The 23,194-nt window shown below is 39.7% G+C and overlaps 2 protein-coding genes across 2 annotated transcripts; one reads left to right on the top strand and one right to left on the bottom strand.

Annotated features, from left to right (window-relative positions):
- Window positions 256-13,775, top strand: LOC109717283 (multiprotein-bridging factor 1a). Its single transcript, XM_020242962.1, has 4 exons — window positions 256-706; window positions 1,349-1,432; window positions 13,201-13,283; window positions 13,395-13,775. The coding sequence occupies exons 1-4, from the start codon at window positions 565-567 to the stop codon at window positions 13,512-13,514; spliced, it is 429 nt and encodes a 142-aa protein (XP_020098551.1). The 5' UTR covers window positions 256-564; the 3' UTR covers window positions 13,515-13,775.
- Window positions 14,540-20,555, bottom strand: LOC109717679 (tubby-like F-box protein 1). The gene is made up of 4 exons (XM_020243547.1): window positions 20,020-20,555; window positions 19,694-19,781; window positions 16,091-16,220; window positions 14,540-15,342 (listed from the first exon to the last, which is right to left on the bottom strand). Exons 1-4 carry the CDS (start codon window positions 20,371-20,373, stop codon window positions 14,811-14,813), a joined length of 1,104 nt encoding a protein of 367 aa, XP_020099136.1. The 5' UTR covers window positions 20,374-20,555; the 3' UTR covers window positions 14,540-14,810.

The following is a 23,194-nucleotide window of genomic DNA, read 5'->3' as shown; positions in this document are numbered from 1 at the left end:
GTAAAATCAATTTATATTCGAATAGGGTATAATCAAAATTAATATTGGAATTCAAATTCGTCGAAAATCAATATTGGACTCCAAATTGGCCGAATTTTTATTTTTAATATCTATATTTAAAACTATATTCATTTATTATCAGGTATACCCGCTTCATTCGAATTCAAATTTGAATAAAACTTGGGATATTCGTATAAATTAACGTTCCTAGCCAGGGGCCAGACGCCTAGCCCTACACGGCTCACAACCGTATCGTGCCGCAGAGAAAACGGGTGGACTCTGCCCCGGGTGGGTGCAGAGTCGCCCGTTTTATATCCCTGCTAGGGAGTTGTTGTTGTGCCATTTATCTATCCCAAATAAATAAATCGCTTCGAAGGTTCTAGAGACGGTGCCCTCCCATTTCTCCGACACCATCGTCTCCTCCGCTTCTTCTTCTTCCGCCACACACACACACACACTCTCTCTATCTCTCTCTATCTCTATCTATTTCTCTTCAATTCTTCGTAACCCACCCTAGAAGAAGAAGGGAAGGGAAGGGAAGGGAAGGGAGGTGTCGATACGATAATGGCGGGGATCGGGCCGATCTCGCAGGACTGGGAGCCGGTGGTGATCCGCAAGAAGGCGCCGACGGCCGCCGCCAAGAAAGACGAGAAGGCCGTCAACGCCGCCCGCCGCTCCGGCGCCGACATCGAGACCGTCAAGAAGTGTACGTCCTTCCCCTCCATTCGATTCATCTCTTACCTTTTCTTTTTTTTCTTTTTTTTTTTTTTCAGAGAATGGTTTTCCACTATTTTTCAAGCACCCTCTTTGTTCCCTATGCTTAGAATTTAGATTACTTTGAATAGAGAATCACTTTAATTACGATATGGCTAACGTCCTATTACATACGGAAATAGAGAATTTATTTATTTTACTTTTTCAGACCATATACGTTGGATTATGTATCTAGATCGAATTTTAATTTGTGATATTAGTAAATTGTGCGCAGATTACGGTTTTTAGAAATTTTTCATGGCTTCGTAGTATAAATAATAAATACTGAAGAACTAGTTGTGAGAGCGTTGCTTTAATATAATGTTTATTGGATATATGCTTGATATTGTGTATTGTTTTATCCTAGAACATCTACGGATCTTGTTCAGAGACTCAGGAAAGAATCTCATTGAGAGAGAATAGAGATGATGAATTTACGTTTCGGATAACCATTTGATATCTCTATGATTATATCAATTTTGGCATTATTAAGCATGTTTATTTTAAGGCCTTATTTATCTGCGGTTGATTTTAAGGTTTTGCTGAAGCAGTTGGAGTTGCTTATGTTTGTTTGCATCGATTTATATGCTTGCAGATAATGCTGGTACGAACAAGGCTGCTTCTAGCAGCACGTCCTTCAACACGAAGAAGCTCGACGAGGATTCTGAAAACCTCGCCCGTGAGTTATCCTGGTTCGCTAACTATTTTGATGTATCTATCTTTAGATTTGATTTTCTTTTGGAATGCTTTTTTTTTTTTGGTTCCATTGTTACTTAACAAAAATGTTGTTTCTATTGCAATCTTTAGTTCCCTAGGAAGACTTTAATGTGCTTTCTTATTGTGGTGGGGCTAGGATTGTTGTTATGAGAAGGACGTCAAGATATTAGCATTTTCATTCGTTTCTTGTAATATTTCTCATTACATGTTTTCAGGGTTAGGCCATGAGAGAGCTGATGAAGCCAGGATTTTAATTTGGGAGGTGCCAAAAACACATTATGCAAAACATATTGATCTTCAAAAAAAAATATTAATAAAGAAAACTATATATAAAATTTGAAATACCAACATATAAAAGAAAATTTAAAAAATGTTGCTTACCTTGCACAAGTTAGAATTATGCTCGGCACTCCTTCAAGTCACAAAAGAAGGAACAATTTCAGAGGGGAAGCCAGAGGAGCGTAGGCTAAGGTGCCGAGCCCGAGCGGTGAGCACCACCGGCGAGCTAGAGCCTAGAAGGGGAGAGTGAGATTGNACGCGGTACTATGCTACGATCGACTATGGAGTGAGGACAGTGACGTCCTGCGTGACAGGCCGGGAGGAGTTCACATACAAGGGCTGCAGGAGTACGTTGTTTGCCACTTGGATTTCGTCGGCGAGGGCTCGACAGTTGATGAGTAGAGGATGTGTCACTTTCTTGGCGACTGTAGTAGAGGTGCCTATGGCGGCACCGGGACTCGAGGATATTCCTGTAGTTTGCGAGTTTCCGGATGTTTTTCCTTTGGAGTTGACGACTATGCCGCCGGATAGGGAGATTGAGTTTGTGATTGACGTAATTCCTGAAATTGCGCCAATCTCGAAGGCACCCTACCGGATGGCACCGGCAGAGCTGAGAGAGCCGAAGGCACAGCTTTAGAATCTGATGGATAAGAGGTATGTGAGACCCAGTGTGTCGCCTTGGAGAGCGCCGGTGTTATTCGTGAAATAGAAGAATGGTTCACTTCGGTTGTGTGTGGATTATCGGGAGCTGTATAAAGTAACTATCAAGAACAAATATCCTTTGCCGCGTAATGATGACCTGTTTGGTCAGCTGCAAGAATCTTGTGTCTTTTCGAAGATCGATCTCCAGTCAGGTTACCACCAGTTGAGGGTAAGGGCCGAGGATGTTTTCAAGACGGCTTTTCGGACACGGTACGAGCATTATGAGTTCACAGTGATGCCTTTTGGATTGACGAATGCCCCTGCCGCCTTTATGGATTTGATGAACAGAGTGTTTTAGTCGTACTTGGATAGATTCGTGGTTGTATTCATTGATAATATTTTGATATACTCCCGGAGTGATGCTGAGCATGAGGAGCACTTGAGGATAGTGTTACAGCTTCTGAGGGAGAAGAAGTTGTATGCTAAGTTGAAGAAGTGCGAGTTTTGGCTGCGGGAGGTTTCTTTCTTGGGCCATGTGATTTCTGCAGTTGGAATAGCAATGGACCCGAAGAAGATTGATGTTATTCGGGATTGGTCCAGATCGACGACGGTGACTGAGGTAAGGAGTTTCCTTGGACTAGCTGGATATTACTGTCGGTTTGTGGAAGGCTTTGCGAAACTTTCCACACCTCTCACTCAATTGACTAGAAAGGGAATTAAGTTTATTTGGAGTGAGGATTGTCAGAGGAGTTTTGATTAGTGAGACAGCGGTTGATGTCAGCTCCTATCCTAGCCCTTCCAATGATGGGGGAAGGATTTGTGATTTACAGTGATGCATCGCATAGTGGTTTGGATTGTGTGCTGATGCAACATGGTAGAGTAATTGCTTATGCTTCCCGGCAATTAAAGGATTTAGGATATGACGAGTGACCGGTGAGGATTCTTGTTCTGAGACGAAAGAATTGTGTAATCGGATCATCCCTTATGTATAAGTGCAGTGGAATAATCACGAAGAGCGTGAGGCGACCTGGGAGCCAGAGACGGTGATGTAGGAGTCCTACCCTTACTTGTTTGAGACTTAGGTTTGAGGTATGCTTTAAGTTTCGAGAACGAAACTTTTTATAGTGAGAGAGGATGTAGTATCCCTGGTTTTGGGTTGCCTGTGGATTTTAGCATTCGAGGCTTGTCGACACATCTGGAGAGTGTCAGGACAAGTCAGAGTCGTTTTGGCGTGAAATGGACGCAAAACGGATTCGACGCGAGGCGAGAGTAGAGTTCTGATGCTGAAATTCGCAAAGTGCAGGATTTCAGTATTAGTACCGGTACCTCGTGTGTGAGCTTGCGGGTTGCGAGGCCGAGTACCGGTAACCAAATCGGGTACCGGTACTCCAGCTGACTGTTGAGTTAGTAAAGAGCATTGTTGTAATTTTCTTTTGTTGGTGATTATCCATGCCACCTACTCACCCTATGATTATCCACCTGAGAGAGTTTTTTTCATATTTCCCTCTCTCTAGTTTTAATCGGGTGCATGGTGGAGAGCAAGACTCGAGCTCGGGAGATTTTTGACGTAGTTTAAAATCTGATTAGCCAACAGACCGCCTAACCGACAGGGTTTCTCTTGTACGTCCAAGGCGTCACAATCCATACTCTACGGACACCTATACTCAAGCGTCCTATACTATCGCCTCTCATGAACCTAGATCCTTATGGTTTTCCATTCTAAGATCCCTAGGTCCATTCTGTACTTTTACTTGCATCGCTCTGATACCACATTATCTGTCGCGTCCCGATCAATGAAGCTAGTAGCTTTTTCTCCTAAGTCAATTTTAAGTCCAACATGTAAAATTAAACTACTAGCTTAACTCCAAATTCAGATTTAAATACTAATCCATGAATTCGAGTACTAGCAAGAAGATAAACGAATGATACATGTCGACAAATGCTAAAACTTAGAAGATATTTCGACGATTTCGGTAAACTCCAACCCACCTCAAAAAGCTAGTCTAACTACGGCGAGAAGTCAAAAGGGGAGGAAACACGTGCTCGCCCGGCCTCCAACGGTGTAACCGCAATGCACGCACACTCGAACGGCCCTCAGAAACGACGTCGAAAATCTCCCGAGCTCGAGTCGCGCTCTCCACCATGCACCCGATTAAAAACTAAAGAGAGAAACATGAAAAAAACTCTCTCAGGTGAATAATCATAGGGAGAGTAGGTGGCATAGATAACTACCAACAAAAAAAAATTACAACAATGTCCTTTACCAACTCAACAGCGAGTTGGAGTACCGGTTCCCGATTTGGTTACCGGTACTCGGTCTCGCAACCCGCAAGCTCGCACACAGGGTACCAATACAAACACTGAAATCTTGCACTTTGCTGATTTCAGTATCAGAACTCCACTCTCGTCTCGCGTCGAGTCTGTTTTGCGTCCATTTCGAGCCAAAACGACTCCGACTTGTCCCGACACTCTCCAGATGTGTGGACAAGCTTTAGATGCTGAGATCCACAGGCAACCCAAAATCAGGGATACTACATCCTCCCCCACTACAAAAAGTTTCGTCATCGAAACTTAAAGCATACCTAAAACCTAAGCCTCAAACAAGTAAGAGTAGGACTCCTGCATCATCGTCTCCGGCTCCCAAGTCGCCTCACGCTCTTCGTGATTACTTCACTGCACTTATACATAAGGGATGACCCGATTGCACAATTCTTTCGCCTCAGAGCAAGAATTCTCACCGGTCACTCCTCATATCCCAAATCCTCACCAAGCTCCAGTGGAGTGAAGTCGATCACGTGTGAGGGGTCGAACACGTACCTCCTCAACGTCAAGACGTAAAATAAATATCATGAATATCGGCCAGTCGTGGGGGTAGAGCAATCTCATAGGCTACTGGTCCAACTCGCTCTAATATCTCAAAAGGGGCTACAAAACGTGGACTTAGCTTTTCACGTACTCCGATTCTGCGTATCCCTCGGGACGGCGAGACTTTTAGAAATACATGATCTCCAACTTGAAACTCTAAGTCTTGTCTCCTGATATCTGCGTAGCTCCTCTGTCGACTCTGGGCTGTCAAAATGTGTTGTCGCACAACCTTGACCTTCTCCTCCGCTTCTATTAGAATCTCATGTTCCAGAGTCTTCCTCTTACCCACATCACTCCAATGCCAAGGGGATCCACACATGCGTCCATACAACGCCTCAAACGGAGCCATCTGAATGCTCGTTTGATAGCAACCAGTCCCAAATGTCGATACCACCCTCCTCCAAAGTCCAGGACACATGCTTGCAACGTGTCCTCCAGAGTCTGAGTGGTCCGCTCTGACCGACCATCTGTCTGTGGTGAAATGCTGTACTGAAATGTAGCTGTGTATTCAAGGCCGTCTGAAGACTTCCAGAAATGCGAGACAAATCTCGCGTCTCGATCCGATACTATCGAGGTAGGCATACCGTGCAATCTGACAATCTCATACAAGTATAATTGAGCGAGTCTCTCCCTGGACCGGGTGGTCTGTACTGGTAGGAAGTTAGTAGACTTAGTCAGCCTGTCCACTATCACCCAAATAGCATCAAAACCACCCTGTGCTCTCAGTAATCCCACGACAAAGTCTATCGTGATTTGCTCTCATTTTCATTCGGGCACTGGTAGATTCTGAAGTTTGCCAGCAGGTACCCGATGCTCTGCCTTTACCTGTTAGCAAGTCAGACACTGAGCCACATATTTGAATTTGGAGTTAAGCTAGTAGTTTAATGTTACATGTTGGACTTGGAATTGACTTAGGAGAAAATATATAGATTCTACACTGTCACTTTTTGAAAATTACCAAATTTAGTTTCTAAAGCTGGTCCGCCTTGTATCCATGCTGTTAGTGCGCATCTGATACTAAGATAGCTTCTGAAGCTGTTTCGCTTTGTATCCACGCTGTTATTGCGCATTTGATATTCGGATAGCTTCTCATGCTGTGAGTGCGCATTTGATACTCGGATAGCTTTAGGCGCCGTGGTTCATTTTTATCGCCACTATTTGTATATGGTGGATGCCCAGATTAGTGTAGGATGAGTTACGCTCGTACTGGAATGCCGAGTTTATTTTTACAGTAGTGTGTAGGCTGTTCCAGACTGTCGGGTGCCATTGTGGCGGACGGTGGACCCATATTTCTGTATCTACATCAGATTGTGCTGAGGGCACATGAGTTTTGGTTGTTAGACCAGTTAGACCCATTTGTTTTGATTACAGCCGGTAAGAGCCTGATTGAGCTCGGCAGAGACGCTTGCATACTCGGTTTAGTAGCGTCCACGAGTACCACTCTAGAGTCGGGCTTAGTGCTTTTGTGTTGTTGTCGTAGTGTCCTGGTTGGACTTGCTCTCCACCAACTACCCAGCATGGTTGTGGTTGGTGTAGCTTCGACGGGCGGGACGGGTGCGTTCAGTCCCTAGTGAGATTGGGTTAGAGGTTGCATCTTGTTATATCTACAGATAGCTAGTGTTGGTTGGCGATAGTATAGTGACATATAGCTGTAGAGGTTACCAGCTTCCTTTACTATCCTTCTGTATACCTTCTGTAGACTTAGTGGGGGAGCCGTTCAGGTCGGTAGCGGTACCCACTGAGGATTACTTCTGTTTGTAGTAGTTCTCACACCCAGTTGTTGACCCCTTTTTGCAGAGCCTTCGTCTACGGCTGCTGCTGACGCTGTTTCTGATCATGGAAAGGAAGTCGCGAGCTAGATCCCTTCCCTGGTTACATTGCTAGAGGAGTACCTTTCACAGGTAGTTTTGGAGTTTTTATGTATATATGCTTGTTGTCTGGGTACTCGCTGGAGCGAGTGGTATAGTAGACATTTTGTATGTACTGGAACCCTTGAGTTTTTATATATATACGTTTTTGTTTAGCAGCTCATTACCTTGTGGTTGTAGCTTGATTTATTTACAGGTACAACTATCGCTTCCTATGTAGGGAAAATTTCTATGTATACGGCGGGTCTGTCTGCAGTATACAAAAATTTTTTTCCTGTATACGAAGCGATAGCTGTACTTGTACCTGTAATCATACAAAACTACAACTAGTAATATAGAGCTGCTAAATTGAAAAACATATATATATATATATATATATATANTCTCTCTCACATATATATATATATATATATATATATATATATATATATATATATATATATATATATATATATATATATATATATATAAACCTCGAGGGTTTAAGTACATACAAAAATGTCTACTACAACGCTCGCTCCAGCGAGTATCCAAACAACAACCATTTGTACATAAGAACCTCAAAACTACCTGTGAAAGGTACGCCTCTAACTCTGCAACTTGTCTGGAAGGGATCTAGCTCGCAACAGCCTTTCCACGTTCAGTATCAGCAGTAGCAGCAGCTGCAGAAGAAGGCTCTGTAAAAAGCGGTCAACAACTGGGTGTGAGAACTACTGCAAAAAGTAGCCCTCAGTGGGTACCGCTACCGACCTCAACGGCTCACTCACTAAGTCTATAGAAAGTATGCTCAAGGATAGTAAAGAAACTGGAAAAACTCTACAGGTATATGCCACTATACTATCGCTAGCCAACACTAACTATCTGTAGATATAAAAATGCAATATCTGATCCAATCTCACTAGGGACTGAACACATCCGTCCTGCCTGTCGAAGCTACATTAATTACCATCACGCTGGGTCGTCAGTGGAGAGCGAGTCCAAACAGGACCCAACGACAACAACGCAAAAGCAGAAAGTCCGACTTCAGAGTGGCACTCGTGGGTGCTACCCAACCGAGTATGCAAGCGTATCTCTGCCGAGTTCAATCAGGCTCTCACAGGCTATAGTCAAAGTAGAAGGGTCTAACTGGTCTAACAACCAAAACTCACGTGCCCTCAATACAATCTAATGCAAAAATAGCAAACTGGATCCACCGTCAGCTGCGACGACACCTGACAGTCCGGAACAATCCATATACTTCTGTAAAAATAATTTCGGCATCCCAGCACGAGCGTAAATTTATTCTACACTATTTTGGATATCCACTGCCTACAAACTGCAACGATACAAACAAACTACAGCTCCTAAAGCTAAATCTGGTAGTTTTCAGAAAATGACAGTGTAAAACCTATAGTTTTCTCCTAAGTCAATTCAAGTCCAACATGTATAATAAAACTAGCATTAAAGGTTCCAATTTAGATTTCATTAAAAATAATGCAAATCGGCGGATCGAGCTACTAACATGATATACGAAGCCAAAAATACATGCTATCAACATCTAGGCTTAGGAGGAAATCCGAAGAATTCGTTAAACTTCAACCCACCTCGAAAAGCTAATCCACGACAGCTTGAAGTCGGAAAGAGAGGAAACACGCACTCGCCCAGCCTCCAACAGCGCTACCACGACGCACGTACGCTCAACGGCTCCCCGGCGCAACGTCGACGTCGATCCGAACTCCACCCGAGGCCTCCACCAAGCATACCATTAACTAGAGAGAGAGCAAGGATAATTATCCTCACTCCCTGCCTCTCCACACCTAATTAAAGCGGTAGGAATAAGGATGGGGGGAGCACGTGGACTCCACCGCTTTAATAAAGCAAAATTGCCAACAAGCCTCTTTATAACTAAGTATTCCACTTTAGTCCTCTACAATATAAATCTTGAGTTTCAAAGTTCGTTTTTACGTCTATTTTGCGCAAAACGTTTCCAACTCAATCAAGCATAAACTTATACTGTAATCTTGCCAATTTGCTAAGGTTCAGTATATCACATCCTCCCTTCCTAAAAAAAAAGTTTCGAGGAATATACCTCAAACCTGAGTTTCGAACAAGTAGGGATAGGACTCCCGCATCACCGTCTCCAGCTCCCAGGTCGCCTCACGCTCCTAGTGATGACTCCACTGTACCTTTACATACGGAATGATCCGGTTGCGCAATTCTTTTGTCTCACGAGCCAGAATTCGCACCGATCGCTCCTCGTATCTCAAGTCCTCGCCAAGCTCCAGCAGAGTGAAGTCGATCACGTGTGAGGGGTCAAACACGTATCTCCTCAATGTCGAGACATGAAAAATATCATGAACCCCGGCCAGTCGTAGGGGTAGAGCAACTCTGTAGGCTACTGGTCCAACTCGCTCCAATACCTCAAAAGGGCCTACAAACCGTGGACTGAACTTTCCACGTACTCCAAATCTGCGTATCTCTCTGGACGGCGAGACTTTCAGAAACACATGATCTCCAACCTGGAACTCTAAGTTTCGTCTCCTGGTATCGACGTAGCTTCTCTGTCGACTCTGGGCTGGAGACGGTGATGCGGGAGTTCTATCCCTACTTGTTCGAGACTCATGTTTGAGGTATATTTTAAGTTTCGAGAACGAAACTTTTTTTTTAGGAGGGGAGGATATGATATACTGAACCTTAGCAAATTGGCAAGGTTACAGTATAAGTTTATGCTTGATTGAGTTGGAGACGTTTTGCACAAAATAGACGTAAAAACGAACTTTGAAACTCAAGATATATATTGTAGAGGACTAAAGTGGAATATTTATTTATAGAGGGGCATGTTGGCAATTTTGCTTTATTAAAGCGGTGGAGTTCACGTGCTTCTCCCATTCTTATCCTCACCGCTTTAATTAGGTGTGGAGAGGCAGGGAGTGAGGATAATTATCCTTGCTCTCTCTCTCTCTAATTAATGGTGTGCTTGGTAGAGACTTCGGGTGGAGTTCGGATTGACGTCGACGTTGCGCCGGGGAGCTGTTCTAGCGCGTGGACGTCGCGGTTGCTCCGTTGGAGGCCGGGCGAGTGTGTGTTTCCTCTCCTTCCGACTTCTCGCTGTCGTGGATTAGCTTTTCGAGGTAGGTTGAAATTTACCGAAATCGCCGGATTACCTCCTAGGTTTTTTATCGTCAACATGTATCATGTGTTATTTTCTTGCTAGTACTCAAATTCATGGATTAAGTTTAAAATCTGAATTTGGAGTTAAACAAGTAGTATAATTTTACATGTTGGATTTGGAATTGACTTAGGAGAAAACATATAGATTCTACACTTCACTTTCTGAAAATTATCAGATTTAGTTTCTGAAGCTGTTGCGCCTTGTATCCACGCTGTTAGTGCGCATTTGATACTCAGATAGCTTTTGAAGCTGTTGCGCATTGTATCCTCGCTGTTAGTGCGCATTTCATATTCGGATAGCTTTTGAAGCTGTTGCACTTTGTATCCACGCTGTTAGTGCGCATTTGATACTCGGATAGTTTTAGGCGCTGTGGTTCATTTGTATCCCCGCTATTTGTATGCGGTAGGTGCCCAGATTAGTGTATGTATCCCCGCTATTTGTATGCGGTAGGTGCCCAGATTAGTGTAGGATGAGTTTACGCTCGTGCTGGAATGCCGAGTTTATTTTTACAGTAGTGTGTAGATTGTTTCGAACTGTCGGGTGCCGTCGCGGTGGACGATGGACCCAGATTTCTGTATCTATATCAGATTGTGCCGAGGGCACGTGAGTTTTGGTTGTCAGACCAGTTAGACCCATTTGTTTTGATTATAGCCTGTGAGAGCCTGATTGAGCTCGGCAGAGACACGCTTGCATACTCGGTTTGGTAGCGCCCACGAGTGCCACTCCGGAGTCGGACTTAGTGCTTTTGCGTTGTTGTTGTAGTGTCCTGGTTGGACTTGCTCTCCACCAACTACCCAGCGTGGTGGTGGTTGGTGTAGCTTCGACGGGCGGGATGGGTGCGCTCACAGTCCCTAGTGAGATTTGGTTAGAGGTTGCATCTTGTTATATCTACAGATAGCTAGTGTTGATTGGCGATAGTATAGTGGCATATAGCTGTAGAGGTTACTAGCTTCCTTTACTATCCTTTTACATACCTTCTGTAGACTTAGTAGGTAAACCGTTGAGGTCGGTAGCGGTATCCACCAAGAACTATTTTTTGTAGTAGTTCTCACATCTAGTTGTTTACCTTTTTTTGCAGAGCCTTCGTCTGCGGCTGTTGCTGTTGTTGATTTGGATCGAGGAAAGGGAGTCACGAGCTAGATCCCTTCCTTGATTACATTGCTAGAGTACCTTCCACTGGTAGTTTTGGGGTTTTTATGTACATATGGTTGGCGGTGTGGGAGGAGGAGATTCGTGGCCCACAAAGCAACGTTATTTCTAAAAAAAAATTCATTTTGGTCCCCAAAGTTTGTGATATTTTAACTTTTTCAACAACTTAATAATAGACTTTTATGTAATTTTAAAAATTTTGGGGGAGCCATGGCCATTGTGAGTTTATACATGGCTTTATCCTTGTGAGAGTGTATGGCCCGTTTGGACGTCGGAATAAGTTATCCAATGATAACTTGTATTTTCTTGTGTGATTGGAAACCAGGTGTTTAGCTTCTTGAGAGGTCTTGGCATCTATGATTTGGTGGGATAGTATATTTCACCTCCGAAGCAATTTATCTCATTTCAAAAAGATGGCATGAAAGTCAAGTATGCTATTCCATTCTAGATATTTGATCACACTTTTCATCTACCAAACAATACAAGCTTCTTGAGTAAATCAAAAAGATACGCCAAATAAGATGTTCACGCATCGCAGCAGGACTTGTGTCTGAACAAACATATTGGGTGACCCTACAATTTTTCTCATATAGATTAGGTTTTATTGTTGACCTTGGATTTTGATATATTTGGTGTCTACTCTACCCGTCTTATAGTAATTTAGTTGTGTAGAAGCAATAAACTGCGTGAAATTAACTTCCATAACTTCTTTGATAGAATTTTCATCTACCAAAAATAAATTTGTATATCTGAACGTATTGCGCCAAGAATTCCTTAGATATGTATGACAAGTGAGCATGCTTTCTGATTATTCGCACTGTTTTAGCATGATTTTGTCGATAATACCTGTAGGACAAAAGTTATCAACCTTCTCATAAAATTTGTTGCTATGTTATATGTTGCTTCTTCACATTCTTGCTATAATGTGGCTTTTTCGAATTCATTGTTTACTTTATCTATTAGGTTTTGCTTTTATAATTTGAAGCTATATTTCTTTGATTCAGAATTTTTCATGTTTTATTTACGAGGTTGTGTTTGTTAGTTAGTCCTCTCTTTTTTTAAATGCTCGGTTCGAATAATTGTTAATTCAAGATAAATAACTACAGGCAAATAGGCGTAACGAATTTAAATTAATTTTTTAATCTTTAGTTCAGCTCATTGGTGGCTTGATAATACTGATGTAGTAGTGCGACAATAAATCGCAATAACATTATCTACTCTGATTTCTATACCTAAGGACGGCTTGCTTGGGATATTTGGACTGCTTTTTGCAGTCATGACTTGATATAGAATTATAATCTTACAATTTTCAGTTATCAGCTTGTGCCTTATTTGTCTTTTCTTTTTGTACATATGCCTGCCCTCGAGGTGAAGTCGACTCATGACAAAAGCTATGATAGTCATTTCCCTCCTAGGTTTTCCTTTTTTTCAGCAGGGGGGGGGGNGGGGCGCCAAGCTCGAACCGCTAACTCTGGGCTTACGAAATATATTTCGTGGCAAGCCTTTGTAAAATATTGGCTCCATTCTATGGAAGGTTGATTCAATAGGACTAACCTGCCTTCTCTTTATATTTGGAAACAAGAATGGTCGCGTGGTTGAGAAGGAAGAGATAACTATGATATTCTGAGGAACCTTTAGCCTGCTGATAGATCTACGCATTTGTGTAAAGCTTATGAACTGCTTGCGGCAGTGAGGGTTTGACGTACTTCACTTTATTGTTTGAGCTTGTTGCATGATCTTAACGACAAATGCATGCTTGTTCCAAACTTATGCTAGATGAGCGCGTTCCAAGTGAACTGAAGAGGAATATCATGCAAGCTCGATTGGATAAAAAGTTAACACAGGCTCAGCTCGCGCAGGTATCAATTTTTCACATGTATAATCATGTTTTGCAGCCATGTTTTCTGTTTTTTTTAAAAAAAATATTTTTCGCTCTCCTTCTAGTGACTTTTGGCATCTGCTTTTCACAGATGATCAACGAGAAGCCCCAGGTCATTCAGGAGTATGAGTCGGGGAAAGCCATTCCCAACCAGCAGGTAATCTCTAAACTGGAGAGGGCTCTCGGAGTAAAACTGCGAGGAAAGAAGTAATCTGCAACCCTATATATATAATGTGGCCTGTAGCTGTTTCCTGCAACAGAGTCTGGATTTCATCTATGCAGCTTGTCGATCGATATGTGTTGCGTTTGTGGTCTTTTGCTTTGGCGCATGCATGAAAATAACTTTCGTTGCAAGGGATTGTAGGACTCTATAATATGTTCGGGTATATGATCGGTTTAACTTGTGTGTCTTGTGGAAATTGCTCAATACTCTCCTTTATGTGCAAGATGTCTCTATCTTCTTTGGACCTTCCTTTGAGCCCTTTCTTTTTCTTTGTTTCTTTTCGCGTTTAATATTTCAGAGAGCTGCTATCGGATGATCGTAGGACGCACTGATCCGGCGCTTTTTTATGCATTAAAGATTCGATTTTGTAGTTGATTTGAGTGTCTATTTGGGCGACAAATGTTTTGAATATAAATATTACAAATATTTTCTGTTGTCTGGCTAAAAAAATGTGTAAAACTCACTTCGGCTATCACCAATTTTAATCTAATATAATACTTTTTAAAAATTTTGATTTGTTATCTACCCTTTTAATTTAATTTAATTTATTTAATTTCAGCTGACTAATGATTTTTTTAACTTTAAAATTTATACATACTGTTTATCTTTGCAGACCTAATTAGTATGCTTTATACAATTTATATGACTACAAATTTATTAAAATAAACAACTAGCTTTAATTTCGTACGGAGAGAACCATCAGATTACTTGAAAAGCCAACAGATTTAAAAGTTGGGTACTAAATCAAAATTTTAGTACTCTGGGGCGAATCAAAATGATTCATCGTGCGGATAAGTTTTAAACGTTTTTACCCTTCCCTTTCTACAAATCCAAAGTAGCCATCATCAAGTTACTGTATACGCTGTATTAAGCTAACCTCCGTTCGTTAGCAACACAGATTAAGGATTTCACTTTTCTCATAGATTTCACTAAATCACATTGATCAGCTAAAATACCTTTTCACTTGCTTTGATATTCTCGATGCCCAGCGCGACACAAGCAAAGTATGTTAATGATCAGAAAGTAACAACAGTGCTGCTACAATCGCATAATTAAATTTACATATTCTCAAAGTTTAAGAGAAGGATGAGCTAAATCAATAACTCATAGTAGACAACCAAACACTTGCACTTCCACAAAAGAGAAACCCAATATGTATACGTATAATACAACCAAACCCAACCCGAAAGAGAGAAAAAGATGAAGAAAGAAACCGAAAGTCCGGTCTATAGCTATACCACAATCCACGTAACATTTCGACACATCTAACCAAAAGCTTTTTTGCTATTCACAGGCGAGCTTTGTACCGAAGCTGGTGAGGCAGATGGCGAAAGCCTGAAAAGCCGAGAGCGGATGCCGATAATCCATCGTAAACGTATCGTCCCCGACTTTCCCAAACTGGAGGAGCACCGTCTCATCATCGTTCGCCACTAGTTGGAAGTTCTTTACGGAGGCAACAGTCACCCTTCCGTGGAAATTCAAGCACCAACACTGCAGGTGCTCGTGCCACCTCGGCGCTTTGTTCCTTAGGAGCAGCGGTCCGACATTAGGGTTAGGGTTATTGTGCGATTTTGACGGGGTGTTATCTTGCGAAGATGAAGAAAGTTGGAGAGCACAGTGCATCCTCCTCGGCCCTCGAGATTTGAGGAGGTTAAATTTGTAATAGACTTGCCCGATCTGGAAGTTGCCGGCGGGGACTTGCGGACTGATCTGCTTGCTGGCGAATCGCCGGCTCGACCGGGTACTCGATGCTTTTGCACCGTTGAAGGGTGGCAGGCTGTCGTAGATGGTGAACTTTGTGCCTAAAAAATCAGATCTGCAAGGAATATTTGGGGAGCATGTGAGATTTAGTTGAGTTTCTCTACACACTTGAATATGGCACGTGTAAAACAATCCAACATTACTCCATCTGCTGGTTTGAAGGAGAAAGGCCTTGCTAATTAAATTATAAAAGACACAGATCATCATGTCATCTACAAAAATGACTCTCAGATTAATATTTTAGTTGTATAAACTATCTAAGAATTCAGCAGCACCTTTATAGCTTATTATCTTTTTCTAGTAATAGCGTGCATATAATAATATTGCATTATAGTAGAATTGCAAGACACATGTTCAACTTCGTCTGATTAGACAGATACACGTCGCTATTCTATATAACATGTAATAGGAAACTAGCATACTAGACCACCTCAAAGCAAAAACAGTCATCTGTTTCGTGAGAATGCCGCATTATATTGAAGATCGGCACTAGACAATTAAATTCAGATTAGGAAACAGTCTAGCTTCAGCTGAATCAGTGCGAGCATAGTTTCATTTCGACTTGACCGAAACTATAAGTCTTAGTACGTAAGCAACAAATGTACATTCTATTCATGCATGTTTCAAAGATTTAGTTATAGAAGTTTAGAAAGTAAACCTTTTTAAACAAACCAAAGTCACCAGCACAAGTGACATAAGCAGATAAAGTTCCATTAAGAGAAAGAGAAAAGAATTAACACAAATAAAAGCAGAACTCAATTACGAGCTTACAGAAATAGGGATATAGAATGTTGATGCCTCACCTTAGTTTTCCCATATATGCATTGCTCCCTTGAAAAAGATCATCTGCATCGAGAGAGATGATGTACTCTGTGTGGGCACCATGTCTGAACCTTCGAGCTGCCAACAAAAACTTACCTTTATCTGCGAATGCTGCAAAAGCAAAACAAATCATGCAAGTAATTGTAAGACATGGTGCTATACTATATTAAATCATGGATAAATGTAGAGATACGGAAAAAAAAAAAAGGACACAGATAAATGTGTAGTTGAGAATTGCTGAGCCAAAGTTGTAGCAATAAAGTCAGTGCAGCTAAGGCATGCAGAAGAGGCAATGTAATTTCTTACCAATAACCAACATAGCATGAACTATGACATGACCATGTCTTTCAAATTAAAGATAAAATTCATAGTCTACAGAGAGAAGGTAATTTCCCATATTCCAACAGTTGCTTCCTTACGCTAAAATTAATGCAGAATAATACCTATAAATGGTTTGAACATGCCACTGCATAACAAAAACAATATTCCAAATTTGTAGGCCTATCTTCTTATGCTCTCTTGCTCTTTCTAGACAAATATTAAGGTGTAATGTACCTCACATAGATGAAATTAGCTAGTTTTTGATCATCTTATAAATACTCTAATTACAGTAGCTATTAATTCCTTTCCTAATGGATCCAATCGAAATAATAATGATGATGGCCCCAGAAACCATTAACATTTCATAATGCCTCATTTGGAACATAAAAAGAGACAAAATAGGAAACAAATGAAGGCCTGATGCATCCTTACAGTTGTCACAAACAAGGCACAATGATAAAGATCAAGTTTCCAGCAACTACGGTTGATTTTAGTACAATGTTTCACAAGTCCAGTGACATAGTATGTCCTATGCTCGTGTTAACAAATGCTACTACTTTTGAAAAGCTGCAATTGATGTTTCTGTTATCCTTTTCTTAGCACAACTTAGGCTTCCTACCGCCCTTCTGATTACAAAGACTGCTCTCAAATACTCGGTACCTGAAATAGGCATCTTCTTTATTGTTTGAAAATTGCTTGTTTAGTGAAGGTTACTATTAAAATGGTAGCTTTTTTTTCGCTTCAATATATATATGTATGTATATATATGTATGTATGTATATGTATGTATATATGTATGTATGTATATNATATACTGATCTTACTCTAAATAGTGAAAAGAATTTTCTATAAAATTTTCATCGCATTTGGATTGTTTTACACCGTTAAACTCACAAACACACCACATCGGCCATTAAAATTGTCAATTTTGAGATCTTTTGATCACTAGTCAAATGATGTCGAAAAAATGTGAAATATAGTTTCCAAATACTTTCAATAGTATAGATCAAGTCTAACGGAGCCGATCGTCGATTTGGAAGCCGCATCATCCAAAACAACTTGGTAGCACGGAGCGCTCCGTGCTACCGATAGCATAGTAGCCGGACTCTATATATATGTATATATATTGAAGACACTACTGAGCTATCTTCTTTTTTTTTTTTTTCAATTCCTACACTATAAGCAATAAACCTAAAATATTAGATGAAAGATGTTAAAAAATATTGGCTGAAAGTGGTAGATGATATATTCAATGGTTTTAACACAAAAAATAACAAAATATATAAAAATAAGTTAATAACAAAAATGATTGGAAATAACTTGATAGAAGCTTTCAATGAATCTATCATGGAAATTCATTTAATATTTTTGCTACTATTTAACTAGTGCCTCTCAATAAAGTTCCTAGATTTTGTCTAAAACAATATATTTGTTAACAACAATGTAGAGATTGGCGAGAAAAACATAGTTTAGCAATATCTATGAAAAAAAATAAGATAGAAAAAAAATAAATCTAAAATATAATGTAGTGATTGATAATATGTAATAATACGATAGTGTGTTTGAAAAAAAAAATGTATAATGTAGCAAATAAAAATAACACTAAAGTACGGTGTAATAGGGTGTAATTATACATACATAAAATACATACATATATATATATATGTATATATGTGTATATATGTACATATACTATATATATAGGTATATTTGTGTGTATGTGCATATGTATATAGACATATTCATTCCTTCGGACCCATTTAAAGTCCTTTTACAATTTTTTGCCAGTACCTAGACATAAGAATACCCTTCTTGCTTGTGAATGTAAGCCTTTGTCGTCCTTACTGGTAGGCCAAATCAACCTGACCTTGTATGTATTCAATCCACACAGACCAGAAATAGCCAACATTTTTGGACACAACAACTACCAACTAACGAGAAGAACCTTCTACCAAATACTGACTCGGATATATAAGCCTACATCAGCAACCATCACAGGATAACGAAAACCTCATTTCTTTTCTCACGCCAACTTTAATTATCAAAGTGTACCCATACACTGAAGCATCCAGCTACATGGAGACGTGGATCCATGCCATGAAACCACAGGATAACTACACGAACCATCATAATTATTTTACTGTTTGTATTCTTAGGATTAACATTGTGATCACCTTAGTCACATGATCATGTAAGACAAAACATAATTGTTTAGATGACAATGTCATTACAAAGGCCAACCAGCTTGACGCTTGTTTATCAATGGGATAAAGAATTCTCATGAATGAACTGCCCAACAAGGATTCTAGCTTCGATTGGTATAATGTTTAAATAACTTCCAATAATATCAAAATAAACTGACTAGTCTTAAATAAATAAATGTGCATGAAGACGAGATTATGTCAATGACATCAGTCTTTGGGGAAAGGCTCCTCATGTCTAATCAAAAGAAAATACTCAATCACCTTTAAAGATAAGGCTAATCAGATGTCATAATAAATGCACAGACATCACGATTGTCCGACACTCTATTGAACAATACGGGTGTTCTTGGTCAGCTATATAAATATCCAAGGTTTTCTGTGAGCTCATGAATGGAGTTGAATAGAACTGGATTACACAATCCTCTGATGAAAGAAGTGGAAAATGTTTCAGAGGCACTGAAGTTGTTTCAATTTTTTAGTACAACATGTCAAATGGAAGATGTAAGATGTATGTTTAGTAGGTGTTGAGGCATTTACCCACAGTGATATATTTGTCTTACACAATCAAGGTACTTATGACCCCGTTTGAATGCATAAACATCTTATTCGGTATATCTTTCTAATTTACTAAAAAAGCTTATATTATTTGGTAGATGAGGAGTGCGATCAAAAGTCTATAATGGCCTACCATATTCGACCTTCAAATTATTTTATCAGAATAAGATAATCAAATCATGGATGACAAGACCTTTCAAGGAGCAAAAATCAAACTCCTAGTTTTCAATCACAAAAGAAAATCTCCATAATGAACAAGTTATTACTGAATAACTTATTACAACTTCCAAAAGGAGCCTACATTAATCCGTTGAAGCTTGGTATGGAACGCATCTAAAACTCCTCTTCAAAGTTCACAAACATTATGAAAATACAAATAAAAGTTGAAAATCTCCACCATAATCATATGCCGAGAAATTAGGAAAAGTAAATAAAACCATTTCCCCTGACTCAAGCTGCAACAATTAACATCATCAAAGAGGCATGATATCAGAATCAACTTACTTGGTGTCAAGCCGAGATATAGATAGAACATTGAGTTCCTCTTGTTCCTCTTGATAAAGCATTGTATTGCGAAGTCCTTCGGCCCCGGCTGTAATCATAACGACACTCACATCGATCAGCAACATCCATATCATAAAAGAAGAGACAAAGCCCACAGTTATAATCAATTCAACACTACTTCAAGCCCGCATTCGCATTAATCAGATCAAAATCCAAATAATCATCACGAAAACCTAATCAAACTAATTTCCCGAATGTAGGTTTGCCGAACGGGGGAGATATCAAAGAGAGGGAGGGGGATCGAGAGGATCTAGGGTTTCTCGAACCTGCTTGAGGGAGGAGGGGAAGGTGATCTTGCCGGAGTCGAGCGGGGGGCTCACGACGCCCGTGGCGACGTCCCGCCACCGGCGACAAACGCAGGCAAACGAGACCACGTCCTTCCGCGCCGGCCACCGCTCGCCGCCGATCTCCACGCGCCGCACGATCTCGCCGAGGAGCTCCGGGAGCATACTCGACCACCGATCGTCGCCCTTCTCCTCCTCCGTCACCTCCGTCTCCGGAGACGCTCCGAGCGGCGCCACCCTCGTCTCTGCCGCCGCCGCCGCCGCCTCACCGTAGAACGCCGAGAACGGCCACGGCGCCGCTCCCCGCCGCGCCGGAATCGCCCTCCGCCGAGACATCGCCGCGCCCCTTCTTCTTCGTCGCCTCCTCCTCCTCCTCCTCCTCCTCCTCCTCCTCTCTCTCTCTCTCTCTCTCGCTAGGTTAGGGTATCGCGGAGGAGATAGAGGGGATCGAGCTTCGGCGTCCTCTCGCTCGTGAGGAGCGCAAAGGTTTTGCTACCTTTTTTTTTAATTTATTATTTATTATTATTATTTTTTTAGTGACTTCTAATTATTTATGTTGGAGTAACTAATAAACGGGCGATTTGTAAGCGTTAGTCCCTAAACTATCCAAAATTGTTACTCAGTCCTATAGTTTTCATTAAAACCCTTCAACTTTCGTCACTAGTTCACTTCCATCCCTGGATGTGACAAATAATATAACTTTCCTACAAATTTATCTTTTTGATCAAGTTTGTACAATACATACGTAAATGTTTATGTAGATGGAGTAAAATTAATGGTTGTTTTATAAACAAAAAATTGAGTAAACTAGAAAAAAAAAAAATTTGTAGATTTTTCTCTATTTCAATTATCCTACTGCATAAAAAATTATAGTAAATAAGCTAAATTTGCAATATCATATGTAAATTCAAAATATAAAATAATTGCTAAATTTGGATGCAAATTATTATTAAATAAGCTACTATCCTATATTAGTTTTACATCTACATAATTCATTCAACTTGTGATTTCAATTATAAAAATCAATTTGATCTTTCCTACTAAACTATCCAAATTAAACAATTTCTTTACAAAATTATTCACTTATGTGCTTTTCTCCTCTATTAAATACAATCAACATCATTCACTAATTCCTTTTTCACTTTTGCATTAGTATTTAACTATTTATTTGAGATATTAGTAATTAAATACACAATTGAAAATAACATAATTTTTTGTCTACAAAAGTAAAGTTAAGTTATTTATAAAAATGCAAGTTTCTTTTTCCCTTTCCCATAGAATTTCAAAGACTAAAATGTCAGAGAAAAAAAAAAGGGAAAAGACTAAGTTTCAATATCGGAATAGTACAAGGACTATTTCTCTACAATTTTATTATGTTTTTAATCCTCCGTTCTAAAGTACAATGCGTGTAATCGGTTCGAACGGTCTCGATCAGTTCAGCAAAAATCTAACCGCCATAACAAACCCGAGCATCTTAAAATAGAAAAAAAAAAAAAAAAAAAAAAAACGGTGGGGCCCACCGGTGTGTCCGTGCGCCCCTAATTATCATCGGGAATTAATTAATTATTAGTTACTAAATTAATTACTCAAATAATTAATTAGTTAATTAATTAGTAGGGGGTGATTAAGAGGAAAGACTCTTATTTGTGTACTGGATTAGTGAGTATTAAATAAATTAATTGAGACGAGTAGATATTTTCCATGACATAGTGGAATGGGTAGTTGATACTTTGCAATTGCTCGACTCTTTTTGGAAGAAATTATTGCCTGCACCAGGTCTATAAATATATCTTATACTCCGTATATGGGGAGAACAAAAATTTATATGGGTCAAAAAAAAATCGAGTACGATATATCTTCGGGGTGAGGGATCTCAAGAATGGTGAAATTTTTTTTCGTTAATTTGAGCGGATTGTTATTTTACTTTATTTTTTGAAGTATAGTTAAACTATACTTTAAAAAATAGTAGTTTTTTTTGTGTCTGCCAAATACTTCGTAGAATAATATTTCTATCGATATAGCATAATTTAACCATGCTATGATTTTAGGGGTATCCAAACGGAGCCTTAATGTTTGTGCGTATTTACTGTACCCGAACTCAACCAAGCCTTAGATTTCAAACAATATATTATATTTAGATTTGAAATTGTATGGAATAAGATATATAGATTTATAACCAGTTAGACCTAATTTTAATCTAAAATTTAAAAAAATTGGGAACTGCAAGCGCAACTGCATATCCCAAACGACTGCATTGGCGTGCACAAGTGCGAGGCCAAACACCTACTATCTTTCTAAAATAAACTGTTAAACATTAAAAAAAATAATTCGATTTAGTTTTACTATTTAAATTATATTCTTTAAATCAGGTCGCTAACGAATCAGTTTGTTTAAATTTTTATGTCCAGATTTAATTGATTCGAATTGAATAATTTATCGAGTAGAACGTGATCAGCCAATTGGGTATGATCGTACTTTGCCACCCTAAACCACATCCCTGAAACTCCATGATAGAGATTGAAATCAAAATTTAATTTATTAGATATATTCTATAGCATTCAAAATATGAATATAATTATAAACTTGGACGTTGCAGTTCTCACAAATCCAATAACAACTTTTTTTCTATCATTGATTATTGATACAACTTGGTATCTTATTAATAAACTTTCAAACCTTATAATTTTTTACACATCTACATAGTTTAAATTTTAAGACATGTATTATTGTCTAAAACTAGGTATGGTTCATGAGGTGCATGGATACACCAGTTGCAGGCAATAATTTCCCTATTCTAGCCCCCTTATGTGACTTGGTCTTTGAAATTGGGGTTGTTACTTTCCTAGTTGCATTACTTTTTTTTGAGAAAAAGGTAGCGTGCTACCCGCTTCATTCATTCAGAAGGTGAATTAAGCTACATGGGTGAGGCATCAAGGCCTCAAAGGAGACGGAAATAAAGAAAAGATAGATGGTGTTTACAGGTACAGATAATACCCGCTTCATTCATTCCTAGTTGCATTACTAGTCCCATGAACTTCAACTTTTATTTTTTTTGGTTCCTTAAACTCTTAAATTTGACATTTTAATGTTTGAACTTTGACCATTATTTTATTTTAGTTCCTAAACTTTTCAAAATATTTCATTTTGCCGTTTATTA

The sequence above is a fragment of the Ananas comosus genome, linkage group 11, assembly GCF_001540865.1.
Source record: "Ananas comosus cultivar F153 linkage group 11, ASM154086v1, whole genome shotgun sequence".
Lineage (NCBI taxonomy): Eukaryota > Viridiplantae > Streptophyta > Magnoliopsida > Poales > Bromeliaceae > Ananas > Ananas comosus.
Note: the sequence above shows the minus strand (reverse complement) of the source record. Positions and strands in the feature narration are given on the sequence as shown.